This window comes from Ostrea edulis, chromosome 7 (genome assembly GCF_947568905.1).
Source record: "Ostrea edulis chromosome 7, xbOstEdul1.1, whole genome shotgun sequence".
In the NCBI taxonomy this organism is placed as follows: Eukaryota; Metazoa; Mollusca; class Bivalvia; order Ostreida; family Ostreidae; genus Ostrea; species Ostrea edulis.
Genome location: NC_079170.1, coordinates 71,547,016 through 71,566,980, shown reverse-complemented (window position 1 = coordinate 71,566,980; position 19,965 = coordinate 71,547,016). Strand labels below are relative to the sequence as shown.

Sequence of the window (19,965 nt, the reverse complement as noted above, 5' to 3'; positions counted from 1 at the left end):
TAAAAATCAACGCACCGAAACCAAATTCAAGCTTGCTCTGTTACAGAAATGGCAAAGTAATGTACCAAATTTTATATGAAATAAATATCTACAAGAACTGAGAAAATATTGCAGTGCAGAAAACTGATCCGTAAACTGACAGACAGACAAAGTACAAACCTAAAGTCCCCTTCGACTCCGTCGGTAGGGGACTAATAAAAATTTAAGATTAGGACAAGCATGTACCCTGGACATAAGTCAGAGATGGGATCAGGTACCTAAGAGGAGTAATAAGTAACCCCTGTCGACCGGCCATCCCTACCGTGAGCCCTATGTCTTGATCAGATAAATGGAGTGACCTGTAGTCAAAATTAATATGAAAGAACGGCCTAACAAATAGAATAAAATATGTCAAACACAGCATTTAACCTGTAGACAGGCTGTTTTTGTAAAATAAATTTGTGAAATGCTGAGTTAAATTACCCAGGGAAACACCATCAGGGTGTCTTCACCAACAATCTATTTGTAATACATGTAGTATGTTGACAGGAAGTTTGACAGATGGTCTACGTAAATACATGTAAGAATGCTAGGTACACAGCACTTTGTCCATGATACATTTTTGATCCTATAATAGGTCAAGTGTCAATGCCCAGTTTCTGTACCTTGGAGAAAATGTCATATTTCATTCAGTACGGCTGTAAAGCTATGCATGATATAATGCAGATGTGACCTTTATTGATTGATGATATGCCGAGATAATAATGTTGATACATGTACCTTTGAGTTGATGATATGCTGAGTAGTGATTTTGATACTAATGTACAAACAATGATCAATCTCAAAACTCCTATAAAGAAAACAAAATTAAGATTAGGATAAAACACAGATCCCTGGACATACCAGAAGTGGGATCAGGCAGGTGCCTAGGACGAGTAAGCCAGATATTTTGATCAGATAAACGAAGCAATCCTTAGTCAAAGTTGGCGTGTGTAGAATGGTCTAACAATAGGTATGAAACATATATCAGGCAGCATTTGACCCAATGATAGGTAGTACTAATATAAAACTTATACGGTACCAATTTTGATGCACCAGATGTGCATTTCGACAAATAATGTCTCTTCAGTGATGCTCAGTCGAAATGTTTGAAATCCGAAATAACATTGAAGATTTAGAGCTATTATATGGAAAAACAGTGTACCAAAAACGTGGAGTCAAATATACTGTTGATCATGACTTACCAATATAGTATCACATGATACAGTAATATTCTGGTATTGCAAAACTGAGTACAGAATCTTGACTTACTCTCAAGGTTGTCCACCATTTCCCTGGTTGTCTTATCTTCCTCTACCTGCTTCCTCAGTTCTTCTTCGTAATGTAGGTCGTTTTGCGGGTCCATCGACTCGTGACATAGGAAATCCACCGCCTTTTCATATTTGTTTCCATTCATGAGGAAGGCATCAAGATCCACCATTGTCGATTTAATGGTGGACCAGATGGAGTTAAAGTCTGTGATGGACATGGATGGATCACATGAGTGAACACAACGATTCCGGACCAATCGAATCCTCTCTATGTTGGCCGAGAGACTCCTGTCATGGGGGTTGGGATCTTTGCCCCAGCCCTTGGAGTGAGGAGATATCTTGGCTATGTTTCTCAATAAGATATACAATAATGAGATGTCTATATCATCATATGTTCCGGAATAACCTCCATGCTTTGGTAAAATTAGGTCACGCTGAACAGCCGTCAGATGTGGAATATTGAGTTTGTTTTGTTTTATGACATTAGAGAATGTGTGTAGTGGGACGTGGTGACGCAGTAAGTCACGTAGACCATCCGTACAGGAACCGAGTATGCCTCGACACGCTCTGTTTGCATTTGTTGTCTCTAGCGTCGATGCATATACACTAGCCATCACCTTCTACCAAGTCAGGCACTAATCTGTGGGCGAAATGAAAACATGAATATTGTAATGTACATGTGATTTCTATCTATATATATATATATGGTATGACCACTGATTATTGAAAGAAAATCAATCATTTATCCCATAGAATGCAACTAATCCTTAGGAGACAATATATTACTATGTCCAGTTAAAGCCTTGACCTTTAACCATATGAGATCAAAATCAAAACGGGTCATCGCTTCCGAAAGATGTATCAGTGTACCAAGTTTGATGTCTGTCAAGCAAAGGGTTCTCAAAATATTGAGTGGACAGTATATTCCTATGTCCAGTTTGACCCTTGACCTTTGACAATATGACCTTGAAATCAATAGGGGTCATCTTCTGAACATCTACCAGTGTATCAAGTTTGATGTATATCAAGCAAAGTGTTCTCAGGATATCAAGAGGACAGTATTTTCCTATGTCCAGTTTGACCTTTGACCATGTGACCTCAAAATAAATAGGAACCATTTACTTCCGAAGATGTACCAGTGTACCAAGGTTGATGCCTGTCAAGCAAAGGGTTCTCAAGATATCGAGTGGATGGTATATTCTTATGTCCAGTTTGACCCTTGACCTTTAACCATTTAGTCAAAATCAGTGAATGTGTAAATAATTCTTGGTTACAATCTACATTTAGGCCAAATAAGTGTGTATGTTGGTTCTCATGCACTTTTACCTACACATTTTTAAGGACCGGTAGTTATGTAAAGTTGGTTTTTTTTATTCTATACGTTGAATTATTTTTTAATGATTCGGTATTCTAATATGCATAAAATACAGTGATTATCTAGTAATCAAATAAAAGTTATATGATGAATCAAAACAAATATTCCACTGTACTGTAAACAAAAACTGTTTCTGTGTTTTGGAATCTATCTAGTATTAGTGCATACTAAATGACTTCTTAAGTCAGTAAATATATACCGTTGTTGTAGTATCATGACATTCGTAAAATCTAATAGACAGCACAAAGTTCCATGGCGTCATTGGACTAATCTCGGCTGAGATTCTTTGGACTGACTCTGTCGATGAACCTTCATGTCTGGAAATCCAGTCAACTTCAGCCGGTACTAGCAATTACTGTACACCTTGGCAAGGATGCTATTTGCTTCCAATAAGTTAATATTTGTTTATTAAACTAACTTCCCATTACTATTAGTCATGCACTACTTAACATATAGATATGTAACTCCCCAAATAAAGCCAATAACTTAATTTTTCTATTAAAAAATGTCTCCATGACGTATATCGTGATGCACTAATCACCTGAACTACGAAGACCCTGACTCAACTTTACCAAGCACAAAGTTTGTCATTGATACACTTTTGATGTTTTATTGATGAATTTTTAAAGAAATATTTTAATGGTAATGTATATTTCTTTAACTTTATAAGGAACTCATGTACCATGTACACATTTAATCAAATTGTATAAATTCTATCATTAAAAAAACCCAAAAAAAAACACAATCACCGAAGAAACCAAAAAAAAAAAACAAAAAAAAAAACCAACAAGATAATAAATGCCAATAACCAGGAATGAAAATACCTGACCAATATTTAATACCTGACCAATATACGCTTCATATTTTGCTTGACAGGGTTCATGAATTTTATATATAGCCTTCCTTGACTGCATACATAAAACTTTGAAAATAAATATGAGACAAAATTTGTGTTGCTGGAGCAAATTAGGGTTTTTAAAATTTCAGGTATTTAGTGCGTCCTGATATGCATGTACTGTCATGGATATTGCCATTTTTTAATGAAAAAGAAATACTGGTTGTGTTAATTTTTAAGTTAACTAAACGGTGAGACATGTATTGCACATAGCTATGAAAAATTAGTTCATTATACAAATAGCTTTATACTGAAGCAGACAACATTGTTGTGAAGGTGCACAATAATTGTTTGCATTAAATTGGCTGAATTTAGTTGACTTATAAAGAATTATGAAGGACTCACTGTGCCAATATTCGGCAACGGTTTTTTTTCCAAATACTCCGCCGAGCCGAATGATCCCCATGATTATCATTAGCCATATTCATGGCACTTGTGTGTAAGATACCGATTACTATATCTATATAATGTTTGATATTTAGGTGTGAGAATGAAAAAAACAAAAATGTGTTAGGGTCGACAGAAATGTGTTAGGGTTGGGAAAGTGGAAACCAACATATATATATATATTGGCCTTATATTTCACATAATAGGGCAGATTTCCGGAGTTGTGTTCTGAATAAATGAAGCCTAAGGTGTTTAATATTCATGTTTAGATATATATATAGAAAAGTTCATTTGAATGCCAAATCCTTGTCTGAAAAAATGTACATATATGTATCATTTACAGTTTCATCTAGAATATTTTCCATTAATGACATGTTTAGCATTTCAAAATATCTATTTTCATATCAATTGAAGCGCATTGGTCCTTTTCTATTCAAGTTTTCACTTAATTTTCTGTTTCAGAGTAAAATTAATTGCGATAAAAGAATCTGATAATGCAAAGAAAATATTGTATTATAAGTTTTTAATTATCTCAGAGTTTTCTTTAAGGTAAGTCCTGCGATCTCCACACACACACAAATCCACAAGAAGCCCATCGGCCACATCACTCACCTGAATCACCTTGGCCCAGCAAAAAAGAAACTTATTAATAAATCTTCTCTATGTCAGGAAACTTCCATTTCTGACTCAGTGGTTCTAATGACACGAAGATTTTTAAAGGACCCCTTCCTATTTTTGTGATTACCTCCCTTTTGAAGGGGACATGGCCCTTCATTTCAACAAACCTGAATTCCCTTCAGCGAAGGATATAACTTGTGCCACGTTTGATTGAAATTGGCCGAGTCGCTTGAGAGAAGAAGAAAAAGTTTACAGACAGAAAAAGTTTATCAGAATATAGTTCAATTGTGCTTTCACCTCGGGTGAGCTAAAAATATTCCTATCTACCCACCCAGCAGGTTAAAGTGTGGGTCAGCATCACCAAATCAACAACTATTTATTTAATTGAGGCCATGCATAGATTACAGAAAAGATAGATATCTCACAACAAAATGTCGCACATTTAGAGCATTGCTTTGAAATGATGATTTGTACAAACCCCTCATGGGAATTTTCAAAAGCTAGCATTTATGATATACATAGCTGCAGATCTGAAGCACTCTGGGAAATTAGGGACAGCTACCTTAAGGCCAGACAGGTACAGAGACACACCTTATAAAAACATTACGGCAGCAAAAATTTGCACAGCCAGGACATAACTATGTCATAGTATATTTACATCACCGTCTCAAAAATTAATAGGAAAGAATTCTTAATACATCTTCCCACTATACTGGTGTTCAAACATACCTTCTAATTAAACATACCTTCTAATCAAACATACCCTCTAATCAAACATACCTTCTAATCAAACATATCCTCTAATTAAACATACCTTCTAATCAAACATACCTTCTAATCAAACATACCGTCTAATCAAACATACCTAATTCTAATTAAACATACTTTCTAATCAAACATACCCTCTAATCAAACATACCTTCTAATCAAACATACCTTCTAATCAAACATACCCTCTAATCAAACATTCATCAAAACCCCATATGACCCGAAAACTGACAGCTTCAAATGATTTCATTTCTTGGCGTAGCCATGTTAGGTATAGTCAATCAAATAGAACCACGTTCACTTCCATACTTGTAAAGATTTTAAAACAATAAATAAATGTCGATGTGAACAAACATCTATTCTATATCCCCATAAATATTTTAGCTGAATATTTTGGATAAAATCATTCCAGATCGTTTGAAGAATAATTGCTTAAATAGGTTTGAATATCAAATAAAATTGAATTTCACAATTTTCAGCAAATATCGGTATTACGTGTGACCGTTAAGACGAGCGAAGACACATAATATAGCTTGCAACCCGACATTATGCATTTCAAAATCCGCCTATTCATTTAACGCGGGAAATATATAGCACCGTTGATGTAAACAATGCATTGTGATATCATCGATATTACCTGGGTTTTTTTTTTCTTTTCTTAATTTCAAGCTAATCAACAAAGACGTCTGTGGTACTTTCCAAATTATTTATTTGTTTTATCGACGGGGTTGTCCATGAAGTGTACCGTAGTGACAGTGATATTCTATCATTTTTCAGCTGATGAAGAGCAAATCACATCACTCAAATGTGTAATCATTGGAGCGAACTCGTCACGTCGCAGCCATATTTAAGACTTCCATACTATACCAGGTTTTCAAGCCACCAACCTGATATGTTATAAGGTGTGAGCGTTAGGACAAGCAAAGCCCATTAACACATCTTGCAACAGGAACTTATAGACAATTTATCCGCCTCTTCATTTAACGCGGGAAATATAACGTGATGGATGAAAGGTGAAGGTAACCAACACATTCCCTCACCAGAGGGCGCGCTACGCAAGCTTCACTTTCACCTCTGTTATCGTCTGATAAATAGTTCGGCTAACCACATGATCTCACGGACAAAATAGCGTCTTTGACTCCAACAGAAAAACACGTTTCTGTTCTTTGTGTAATGTCAGATTTTCATCATTATAATCTAATAGTTTTTCTAATGTACTTTTATGTAGAGTCCATAGTTACGAAGTGAAAGAGAAATTAATACATTTGACAAGACAAAATAGTTCCATAAATATGGAGGTTACACTAACGTAATACAGCGTTTCGATACCTACCAATGTGTTTTTAACTCATAAATTTATGTTTCATTTATGAAAATGATGCAGATTTATTTTATTTTCAAAGACGTTCTGTTTTACAAAATTCTTGTAAATCAGACGATAACAGAGGTGTTGTGGAGCGTAGCGTAACGCCCTCTGGTGAGAGATTGGTAAACAACAGTGATCAATGGGGGGGATGTACAAACTTCCGCTAGAGTTCGTTTGCTCACAAACCAAACTCTTCCAGTTAGGCATTATGAGGATTTCTTACGCCGAGTATACTGTGTGACGGCACTATAGAATGACGAAAATACATAACGTCAAACGTAAACAGTTCAAAACAAGAACGTGAACATCAAGTTCATTACTTTACATTATAATTTGAACAGTCTCCCCATTTTTAATGATATTTTGATCATTCTATGTTTAAAATAAAATCCACAGATTTATAGAGCTCTAAAGAGCTTAAAGACCAAAAAAAAAAAAAAAAAAAAACACCGTACGGTTGCTCCACGGATGACTGAATGTGGGTGGAGCTTATCCATGGTCAATGTTATTTACCTGGAATTTACCTGGCCAAGAGATCAGTTGTTGTGTATATTTTTATGATATACACAGGAAATTTCCCAGGTTATTACAAATTATGCTTAGTGTCTTCATTTGTGCCAAAAAAAATAATTAAAATTTCTACCTACATGCATACCGCATTTCTATTTCCCGTAAACCTTCAAACTTGGTCATATTTATGGATTGCAAATGACAGCTTTAGCCCATTTCTAAACCTTTGCTTTTTAAAACTTCTAATTAAATTGTTATATATCGTATATAAATAATTTCCTAAATATAATATTACCCGGCGTGTCCTGGGAGTTCGCGGTGTCGTGGGTATAGTAGGTAAAATATCCATGTTTCGAGAGAATGAATAAATCCAAGTAGATCTGTGTACATGTACAACCAAATGAAGAATGGTCAAGATACCCCTTAATATGGGCTGTCTGTAGGGTTTCTGTAGCTGTAGTGTTTGCGTAATGGTGGTATCCCAAACAGAAGCTGACACGAAGTCCCCCCTCCCCTCTCTCTCTCTCTCTCTCTCTCTCTCTCTCTCTCTCTCTCTCTCTCTCTCTCTCTGGTTTCTGTGGACGTAGTGTTTGTGTAACGATGGCATCCCAAACAGAAGCTGACACGAAGTATACCCCCCTCCTCTCTCTCTCTCTCTCTCTCTCTTTAGGGTTTCTGTGGACGTAGTGTTTGTGTAACGATGGTATCCCAAACAAAAGCTGGCACATAGCTAGTCTACCCCCTTTCTCTCTCTCTCTCTCTCCCTTACTCTCAATCATTGACTAAATGAGTAATTATTGTCATACGTATGCAACACTATTGCCATGCCATATTATTTCACCTATAGTATTGCTACAGTTTTACACATCTCTCTCTCTCTCTCTCTCTCTCTCTCTCTCTCTTTATAAACATAAAACCGTGATAAATTATAAATAGCTCAACAACTCTCTCTCTCTCTCTCTCTCTCTCTCTCTCTCTCTCTCTCTCTCTATAAATATAAAGCCGTGATAAATTATAAATAGAAATATCTCAGTAACTCTCTCTCTCTCTCTCTCTCAATATAAAGCCGTGATAAATTATAAATAGAAATATCTCAATAACTTATTTATGCTTTTTTACTGTTGTTTGATTTCTGATTGTGTAATTTATACTCCATGTGGTATCTCAAACAGAAGCATTTTTTAAACTACTGTAACAGTTTTACGCATGGGCAATATAACCATTATACATGTTGATGTGCTGCGCCAATAAAGAATTGTTCATGTTTTTATAAATATAAAGCCACAATAAATCATTAATAAAAAATATTCCAATAACTTATGTTTGTTTGGTTTTTTTTTCTTTTTTATTATTATTGTTTGATTTCTGATTGTTTAACCTATAATACATGTATAAAGATGGAGAGAGAAAATACAATGATAAATTGCATTGTATAGGGGACGTTAGAAATTAAAATATTCTAAACATCTTTCTCAGGTAGCTGTAGACCACGGTCTCTGCAAACGTCAATCAATCTAAGCTCTATTGTTAAAAGTTTGATTGACCAGCGTCTTATCATTGATCGCGACACAGGTAAAATTTGGGGGCGTTAACTTAAAGTTGGGTCTTTAATGTCAATACTTTCAAGCTTTAACTACGAACTACTTCTTTCGTGTTATTTGCCCGCATGATAAACACTGATTCATAAAATACAAATCTGTGTATTGTAGTGCGTCACATAGGAGAGGTCTATACGTAGGTGACCTAATGAGGCCTAGAAGGGGAGTTTGGGTGGATGTAAACAGTTATATTCTGATGTCATATTAGCTACATTGTTGTTGTTTTTTTCTTCCTCTTTTAAACCACGAAAGAAAACACACGAAGCTATGAGAAAGCTTGTCTGGAATTTAAAAAAACTGTTATGGTACTTTCTCAAATTATTTTAATGACGGGGTTGTCCATAAAGAATACAACAGTGATGGCGACATTTTTTTCAGAAGCATTACGGGTAGTACTTATCTTTTATCAGCTGTCGGCCAAAGACAAAACTGTTGAGTTTCCGCTAATGATCCAGAAAAAAATAGGGTAGGTAGGTAAGAATTATTTTTTTCAGAATATGCAAAAAGATTGTAAACTCTAACAAGTTTAACTTAAACCTAATATGATGTAAGATGTGACCGTTGGGCCGAGCAAATCTCATAAACATCTTGTAACCTGACTTAGAGGCATTATATCGGCCTCTTCATTTAACATGGGGAACATAACGCGGTGGATGTTAACAGTTTCATTGTGACGTCATATTAGCTGCGATGCTTGTTTTTCTTCTTTCAAACCAAACAGTAACAAAACGTTCGAATCTATGAGAAAGTATGTCTTGGATTTAAAAACGTTTCTGGTACTTTCTAAACAATCTAATCAATACATTTTAATTACAGGATTGTCAATGAAGTATAATACCACAGTGACGGCGACAGTTTGCCAGAAGCATTACGGATAATACTCATCTTTTTTCAGCCGATGAAGAGCAAATCGCGCGACTTTTATGTGTAATCATTGGAGAAAGGTCGTCGCGACGCAAACTTCGCTCGCTATTAATCAATCATGACCTAATATGTCTGACGGCGTGGCCGTGTTTGAGGGCAAAGCAAAAAGTATTGGCATTAGTATCTAGATCCACAATGGACAAAACACACCCCGAAGTTAGTACCTAACGTGTGCTTATTCATTGAATGTGGGAAACTGATGTAAACAGTGGATTGTGACGTCATATGATATCTAGCGTCGGTGTTTAGCAAATTCACAAACATATGTGACATGGTACAATCGCGTTAAATGTAACATATCAGAACGAGGTGAACTTGGGTACACGAGATTCAAAATGGAGAAATAAATGTCCCCAAGCTGATATTAGAATCGACACCATTGGGACCAACATTAAGTTCAATAGGCATGGTTTAATTTTTCATTAATTTTCTATATTTTCCTTTTAAATACGTATATATACGTGTTACTTATAGTGAGAGCTTCCTCACGACCCTTCGGGTCGTGAGAGGGCTTCGCCCCCTATTATTTCTATAACGATAAATGCTCTATCGAATTTCATACTTTCAATATCAGTTCTGCTTAAATTGGACTGCAAGTAAACTTTCAATCATCAGACATGTATTTCACCTATCATTGGTTGATGAGGATCATGTCCAGATATTTTATAAGAAACGGGGTGTCCGGGTAACGCTCTTGCTTCTCACCGCGTTGACCCGAATTTGATCCCCGTGATCAGCAGTGGTTGTATGTGAGAGGGTATGACGGTCGTCCGCTCGGACACGCGGGCTTCCCCCGAGTACTTCTGATTCCTAGCTCCCATATAAATGACCCCCTAGCGTCAACAACCGTGCAATGAAGGACCCATTGAAAGTAAGCTTTCGAGTTTTCATTGGTTATCCTTGGTATCTCTGTTTGTATGTATGTATATACCTAATGAACAATTTTTAATGTATTGTGTTTTTTTATTCAATGAAACATATAGCATAAAACACAATTCACAAGTTTCACACTCCTTTCTGACACTATGCTATACAAGTATCTATAATCAAATTGGTTGTCAGAGCAACACTACTATTGAATATGTTTTGACAGGAAAATGGTGTGATGATTTAAAAAAAAATTAAATCATTACCAAAATATCAACATTATTTATATAGTTTAAGTTTATTGATATATCAAAAATATTTACTTCTGAATGTACTTACACAATCTAAATGGTTCAAGGGTATGCAGACAGTCTGGGCAGACCCCTGGCACTTATGCTAATGGGATCCAACTCTCATTCAGTTAAATATTTCTTATTTGTATTTCAAAAATAGTCTGCACATCTTTTTTTCCATATATTTGACTTCTCGGCTTTCACCAGCCATCACCAACTCGGATGCGTTCACTGTTTTATTTGTGGCTTTTTAAAATAGTGCTTTCAGTTAGAACTGCAGCAGAAATCATGGATGACTGCATACAAAGAAGATGGATGAACAATATAGCCTTTTCATGATTGGGAACCTATTGCGAATCGGGAGTTTAAAATCCACATTGATGGTAACCGTAGTTACACAGTACCGTACTAAAACGCTGTCCAAAATATTTAGAATTCAAAACAAATATATAGATCATACTTCAAAGAATGATATTGAATCCAGATCATCATCAGAATTGGTTTCACAGCCAGCATCATGTTTATCAGACATTACGCGGTATTTAACAAACTCATAATTACACTGATGCCTGGAGTACATAAGGTACCAAATGACACTGCATATATGCTCGCAACATCCAACAGTATGTTCTCCACATTTCCATTGACATATTTACTGATGTGAATGAGAAACCTCACATGTTTTGTGGTGTAAATCAAATTTGGAATAGCGTTTTCTGTATGGTGCTGTATAAATGCTTTAATTTGGATTCCGTTTTCCCCCAACAAATGTTTTTGAACAGCATTTATACAACCTACTGGTACTAATATATCGGATATGATAAAAGCATGAACTCTCCCCTCTCTTGGTACAACTCTGAGGCCGGTTTTACAGTTACAGAACACACATTTGTTGTTAGACTTCCCAGCAAATACAAATGGGATAGAAACAGACACTTGATTTGTTTTTTGAACAGAACTGTGGTTCATTACGCCTTTTAGACAATGTGCACCAGTTGGTTGCATATTTGGCTTTTGTCATGATTTCCTCAAGTAACTTCTTAAGCATTGTTGAAATTGTTCTATTTAACTTTCCTTTAACGTGTCTTAATGGAATTCACCATTTTTTGTATATCCTTGTCTGCTATTTGTGATATGAACTTTTGAATTGCTAACCCCGCACATGGCAGTTTCAGGTTCTTTATGTACATTATTATATTGTTGTGTTGTTGGTTTGTTTTTCCGTAAAAATAACAACATTTTTTAGCCATAACATGTTAATAAATTTTGTTATATAACAGTATACTATATGAGTCTGTGTTTGAATGAGTATGCATATATGTTTGTGTTTTGTATATGTAGATATTTATATGTATAAATTTATATATATGTATACCTATGCCTATATACATCTAATCCAGGGAGCCCCTGGCACCCTAGGTAAAGATTATAAGGGGGTCTCTGTGGAGACTTTACCCCGAAATAGTAATGCATTTTGGAATTAAAGACTGATATGAAAAAAAAAATATCCTTGTCTGTTATTCCCAAGTATGCATTTAGATTTTATAAAGTATCAGCAAACTTCCACATAAATACTATATATACAAAGTTTGACCCCACCTTTGGGTCAAAACCCTTACTCTGGGGAAAATCAAATTTACAATTTTGGTAAAAGACTACCTCCTCTATCCATTTAGTTTCAAGTTAGTATGAAAAGCACTAAAGAAAATGTTATTTAAGTGGTTTACACATAAACACTATATAACAAATTTGGTCCCACCCTAGGGGTCATAATCCCTACCCAGGAGATCATGAAATTTACAATTTTGATAGAAACCTACCTGCTCTACATCACTATGCATTTAATTCTTCTTATATGTGTGTGGTTGAGAAGATTTTTGAAAAAAAATTATTTTGGGGAAGTTTTTGCCCTGCTCCGAAGACCCCAGGGGTGCAGGAATATTGAAATTTACAATTAATAGTCCCTTTGTTCCAAATATGTTTCATGCCAAATTTGAAAAGAATTGGAAAGATGGTTATCAAGAAGAAGTTAAAAATGTCTATTGTTCACACATTAATAACTGACAATTTTGGCCCCGCCCTGATACCAAAACCGCTACCCCTGGAATAATCAATTTACAATTCTGGTAAAGGACTACCTGTTCTTCTTAAACATCTGTTTACTTTCAATTTAGAATCAATAGCATTAAAGAAGATGTAAGTTAAGAGTCTTACACATAAACACTATATAACAAGTTTGACACCGCCCTGGGGTCACAACTCCTACTCTGGGGATCATGAAATTTACCATTTTTGCAGAGGTCTTCCTGCTCTACATCACCATGCATTTAGTTTTTCTTATATGTGTGGTTCTTGAGAAGATTTTGGGGAATTCGTCAATTTTGGGCAGTTTTTGCCCCGCCACTAGGGCCCCAGGGGTGCTGGAGTCCCGCGATTTTCAATTCATATCGCCCTTGTCCCAATGATATATTGCTTTATATTAAATTTGAAAAGAATCGGACTGGTAGATATTAAGAAGTTAGAAATGTTCAATTGTTAACGCACGGCGCACAACGGACGACGACGGACGAACACCAATTGCAATCTAAAGGTCACCTGAGTTTACTCAGGTGACCTAACAAATTGAAACCTGTCATAATCTATAGCACCATGCACGTATAACAGTTAAAGAATAAGTGACTATGAATAACATGACAAATGATATCTTAACCTAAGGATAACCCATAAAAGTTGAAATTAGTTTATTTCCAATGGGGTCCTTATATTTATACAATATATATGATCAACAGACAAAAAGAATAACCATTACATTACTAACAGTTGGAATGTTGGCAGGTTTTGATTAATAGTTGCATAATGCAGTGAAAAATGACAAGCTCCAGACATATTTTATACTAGAATACTAAAGTGATAAAAAAAATACTAGTTGTAAAAAAAAAATACTAGGAAGTATTAAACAAAATTGGACATGTTATCTGGTTATGCCCCTTGCCTTGCCGTCTAATAAGGACTTTACAGCTTTTTTAAAACTTTGCTTAGTTGACAACTCTTTTGCACCTAATGGTAAGTTATTCCAATCCTTGATAGCATTGTAAAAAAAAAACAAGAAGATTATTTGCCTTTTATCTTATATAGGTATGCTAAAAAATTTTGTTTGTAGCACTTCTAGTAGTGTTATTGTTTAGATCAAGTTGATCATAGAGATAATGTGGGGCTTTACCATGAAATAAAACTTTGTTTTGGTTTACTTGCAATTTTTGTTAAAGTTGTTTGCCATTACCACAATACCAAGAAGAACATGCATAATTAAAATAGCATTGTATTAATGCAGAATATAAGATCTTTATTGGCTGTAAATTTAGGCAAGATGCATTTCTGTAAAAAAAAAATGAAGTCTAGCATTTACCTTTTGAATGATGCTTGAAACAATATTTTCACATGATAGAAATTTATCTATACACCTAAATATTTAACACTATCAGATGCTTTGATTTCATGACCATTACATAGAATTTTAAAACTCGTAACACTTTTCAATTTTTGGGGTGGTCCAAATAAAATTGTTTCGGTTTTTCCAAGGTGAAAAGACATTATATATATATATATATATATATATATATATATATATATATATCCAATATAGCAATTATTGTTTGGCATTCAATACGTCCTTATTATGTTAGAACATCAATAGAAATCACTACAATCATGAATTTATATTGCCCCCCTCTCTCTCTCTCTCTCTCTCTCTCTCTCTCTCTCTCTCTCTCTCTCTCTCATATTCTAGTCTTGACATTGCGGCTTTTTTCTCTTTTTTAAAAGGGGGGGGGGTGACAATAAGAAAAAAGGTATTGACCTTGAAGATTAGTATATTATTTATTTATCATCTTGAGACCTCTAAACAATGTTAAAACATTATTCCAAATTAACATAAGTTCGAATTCGCATAGATCTTTATGTTGCGATATTAGAATTTCTAGAATGGGCTTTAAATTGTCTGACCTTGAAAAATATTTTAACTTGAAAAAGATAATACAGTATCTTTTTCCTTAGACTTCTCTCCCATTCACCTCTTGGATTGTTGATTTTAATGTGAGATCTGTGTCTTTTGATTGACTTTGTTGTTTAATCGTGTTCTTCTAGCAATCATATTATTTTTCGTTGCCAGCACTATTTACCATATCTGAAGCATCAATGGTACGGACTACCAACTATTGTTTTGAACTTAATCACTCCATATCATTATCTCCCCACTATTTTATTTCATAATCACATTGTTTTAGAAGTTTTCCCTCTAAATTTATCTGATTTCTGTAATTTCAAGAATAATTCTATTTTCATCCCGACCCGACCATGGTACAAACTTTCTACACCATCTGACGTCAGTAAACACGCTTTACAACAAAACCACCATTTTTATCACCTAGTACAACAGTGTATTATTCTTGTTACCAATGTAGTTTATTGATACTTGTCGTTTTTCGTGGTGTGTTATTTGTTTATGTAATATATGTCTCTTGATAAAGACGCGGGTTGCGTAAAAAATTTGAGTTTTAAATACCAACAGTGTCGTGGCCTTCTCAGTGCTTATATATATATATATATATATATATATAGAGAGAGAGAGAGAGAGAGAGAGAGAGAGAGAGAGAGAGAGAGAGAAACTTAGTCCCTATATGGGCAACCTAACCCTGGAGGCCATGGTTTTTACAAACTTGAATTTGCACTATCTCAGAAAGCTTTCATGTAAAAGAACTTCTTTGGCGCAATGGTTCTTTAATTCTAAACATGTTCTCTATATATTTCTATTTAAAACTTTGATCCCCTATTGTGGCCCCGGGCAATTTACCACAGGAGCCATGATTTGAACAAACTTAAATCTGCACTATATCAGGAAGCTTTCATGTAGTAAATGTCAGGTTTTCTGATCCAATGTTTCTTGACAAGATTTTTGAAGATTTTTTTTTCTATTTATCACCATGTAAAACTTTGATCCCCTATTATGACCCCAACTTCCACTTGGGGGGGGGGGGGGGGGCATGACTTGAACAAACTTTGATTCCCTATTGTGGCCCCAACCTACCACAGGAGCCATGATTTGAACACACTCAAATTTGCACTTTGTCAGGAAGCTTTCATGAAAGGCGAAGATAACGAACAGTGATGAATCTCATAACACCACAGAGTCGTCCACTTCTGCTTCATACTTAGATATTTTATTGAAAGTAGACATTAACGGCAAACTGACAACACAACTGTATGACAAACGGGATGATTTCATCTTCTCCATCGTCAACTTCCCATATTTATGTAGCAATATTCCATTATCACCTGCATATGGTTTTTATATATCTCAACTGATTCGATATGCAAGAGCTTGTTCAGCGTTTAGTCAGTTTTTAAATCGAGGTAAGCTACTGACAAACAAGTTGATGGCACAGGGTTTCAACAGTCTCGATTGAAGTCAGCATTTCGCAAATTCTATGGTCGTTATAACGATCTAGTGCGTCAGTACAACCTTGATTGGGTCAAATGCTGTCTGACGTGCTTCATACCGATTGTTAAGCCGTTCTTGGCACACTGATTGTGACTGCGGATAACTCCGTTTACCTGATCAGGATATAGGGCTCACGGCAGGTGTGACCGGTTAACTGGGGATGCTTACTCCTCCTAGGCACCTGATCCCACCTCTGGTGTGTCCAGGGGTCCGTGTTTGCCCAACTATCTATTTTGTATTGCTTATAGGAGTTATGAGATTGATCACTGTTCGTTATCTTCACCTTGCATAAGCAATACGAAATAGATACTCGGGCAAACACGGACTCCTGGACACTAATAAATACATTATTATGATTAAAATCCAAATTCTAGGAATTTGTATACAAGAGTATACAAGAGATAAAACAATTTTATCTTAAAATTCTACATCATTAATCGATTAAGCGAAGTGAAATGTTTGTAGAAGAATTTATAAAGCGTTTTGCAAGAATTTCGAAATGTCGGCATTGACAGATGTGCTAGCGAGCAATGCCACCTATAGCTAGAGAATGGAAAGAACACATGTACTTTATATGCCCCCCCCCCCATCTGATGGTAAAACGTCATTAACGCACATTTACGTGTAAATTTACACATAATATTATGTGTATACTTACAACAGGATATAACAACGACAATTCGTGATCTTATTAAGTCAGCATTAAGTTACACATCTTGTGTTTGATATATTGTTTTTTAGGACTTCTAGCAGTTTATGTCTATTCTAAATACTTGTATCTGAATATTTAGATTAATGATAACACAACCTTTTAATTCCATTCAAGCAGAAATTGTCAGTTAGTCTTTTGGCTATTTCATATCTGTTAATTCCTCATACTGTGGATCGTAAACTTCACCTTAGTTTTTATTAGTTCTGTTTCAATCTTTCTTTTCCGCTGTATCTCTTCGGGTTCAACACTAATCCGCATGATATCGGTAAATATACGAACTTTCACATAAATTCATCCCAAACGAGCCAAACCATTAAATACACACTGGACTCGTTCGCTTTAAAACTTGATGTGATACATAAATACATACAGTCATATATTATACCCGAAGTAGAACTAAATTAAAAATAAAAGCAAGTTCGATTTAAGAAGGCTATCTTTGGGGAAAATTGTTGAAAGATTTATTTTATCTTTTACAATGTTGTTTTCGGGAGGGAAGGGGGGGGGGGGGGCTTTTATCAATATGAAATTTGAAAATTCAAGTCTTTTTCAGTATGATTTAAAAAAAAATATTTTCTCTATTAATATTTTTCATGGTAAGTTAATGATTTTAAGATACATATTTATTACTATGAAGTATATGAAACGGTGGATTTTGTGAATGACTTCCCGCTCTCTGTGTGTAATTTCTGCTTTCCTTGTTCATGATGAACTTTTTATTTTACAAAATGTTGACCTCATAACATTAATGCATATAATGTTTTCCGTTCCGTCTCATTTTCCGTTCCACGTTTTAGCAACACCCCCACACAGGAGGGTACGTAAAACCGTGTCTGAATAAGAATCAAACTTAACTTCTGTGGAAACGAGGGTGTTATCTATATTCGGGTTTTCCTATCCCCCTAACCGAAAGTAAAATTGTATATATACATTGATATATTTACCTGATTGTGTGTTCATTGATAACTGCATATCCTTTTGCCATAAACAGTCAGTTCCCTGCGTTCTTCATAAAGTTCTGATCGTCAAGAAACTTAAGGTATTTTAGTTTGAACCACCCCTGTCGTTGTCATGTAAATGTTACGCATTCGGGTTTTTCCACGGGTGGGTGGTATGCTGAGTGTTAAATGTAGTACGGCCGAAACCCGAAAGTCCCGGATAGCGATTTTTTGAGATTTCTCTCTTAATGACACATAATTTGCAGAAGTTACTGTTCGTCACCTAGGTACATAAACTTTTCTGAAAATTCTTCTACAAACGTACCAGAGTTTTCACCTGCCAAAAAACGGAAAACCTAGTACGTTTTGTAAATGTCGGAACCCAAACACGGTCGAAGACACTGACCTATTTCCACAGCCCCTTTGTAAATACTGGGTTTTAAAAGTGGCATAATCATGTTCTTCGATCCCCGTACTTAACAATATCATTATCATGGTTATATGTATAAAGATATATAATTATATATAGTCGGCACACAGACTAACTAGATACTAATATTTTTAAATTTTTACACATGTTAACTAATCATGTTATGTGTATTCCGTTTTTAAAGGTCACACATACGGAATAAATGCTATCGTAAATTCCGCGGCTCGAATAACATCGATTATGCCCACATAATAAGAAAAACTGCTGCATTTTGTGATCGTGATGTTTTAATCGGAACAAGTAGGTCCCCTTAGTTTGGTAAATTCGTACCTAAACAGCGTACGCGTACATGTAAAACTATAGTTGATTATGTCTGTCGGTAATTAGTAATAATTATAAAATTAATCATTGATTCCGTTGCCCAGCTCTGGCCACCCAAGAGCCATACAATTTTGAATAAAAATCTAAACTCTGAAAATAAAGAAACTATACTCCATAAAGTATATAATGTACCCCCAAACGTATGCTTTTACATTTTGATTATAAAAAAGGAATTATGATAAATGCCGTCTTTAATCGTCTTGGTGATGAAATGATAATGTTAAAAATTGTCGTTTCTCTTCGATAAATTACAAAGGACTGCTACGTATGCATCATCAAATAACTGAATTATAAAATTATTCAATTAATTATATAACGAATATGCTTCAATAACCGAAGTTTAAAAAGAAGCACACTATTTATAGTGTATATCAAAGTGGATTGAAATATTGAAAAAGAGTGCGTGTACTACAGCCGACGCCCCTCTAAAATTTTCAAATCTAAGGTAAATCGTGGTATCTTGTTTAAAAAAATGTACTAAGCGATAAAAGAAGCAACAATTTTTTTCCACTCCCGGAGAAATAAATGACAGAATCTTTAGATTTCTTCAATTACTTTATTGGGAGAACTTTTTTTTTTCCAAAAACCCTTAACAATTTGCGTCATTTTATTAATTTCACCTCATAAAAAATGATGGAAGTAGTACAAATGACTAAGGCTAAAAATAAAAATACGTTTGTTTCCCCTCCCCCGGACGGGTAAAAAAAATGTTTACCAAAAAATCGCGTTTTTTTTTAATTTCTGGAATAAAAATCGTGTCCGTTCCAAATTTTACTTTCCCTATTTTTGGAAGTCGCCGGGATTTATCTCTCGAAGTTTCAATGTTGTCGGGAGATTTCAAAGATGAGCGACACGGAGATCGCATTGTCGTATACTGTAAGGATAAGAAACAAACATCAAAAGTGGTTCCGATTGTGGTAAATCGACTGTACAGTTATTCTAATGATTTAACCGCAGATGATGATCACAACATAGATAAGTAGGACGAGGTCTCTGTCACTGTGTCGGATAAGCTAACAAACGGCGTGACTTTCGAGTTAGGTTTTCATGAACAAATGTTATTTTTTTAATAAGTACATTTCTGATTCTGCTAAGTCAAAAATAAATGTTTTTGTTT

General features: G+C 35.1%; 1 protein-coding gene across 2 annotated transcripts in view; it reads right to left on the bottom strand.

Annotated features, from left to right (window-relative positions):
- LOC125667552 (uncharacterized) overlaps positions 1 to 18,400 on the bottom strand; it is a 32,419-nt gene extending 14,019 nt beyond the window's left edge. Inside the window, exons 1-2 of one of the 2 annotated variants that reach the window (XR_008797270.1) lie at positions 18,044 to 18,400; positions 1,291 to 1,929 (exon numbers count right to left, since the gene is read on the bottom strand). Coding sequence is in view for 1 of the 2 variants with exons in the window: in XM_056145264.1 (XP_056001239.1) it covers positions 1,291 to 1,903 (613 nt within the window). In the remaining variant the exon portion in view is untranslated. The remainder of the gene's footprint in view (positions 1 to 1,290; positions 1,930 to 18,043) is intronic. The other variant, XM_056145264.1, reaches the window with a different exon arrangement.
- Positions 18,401 to 19,965: the final 1,565 nt, after the last annotated feature.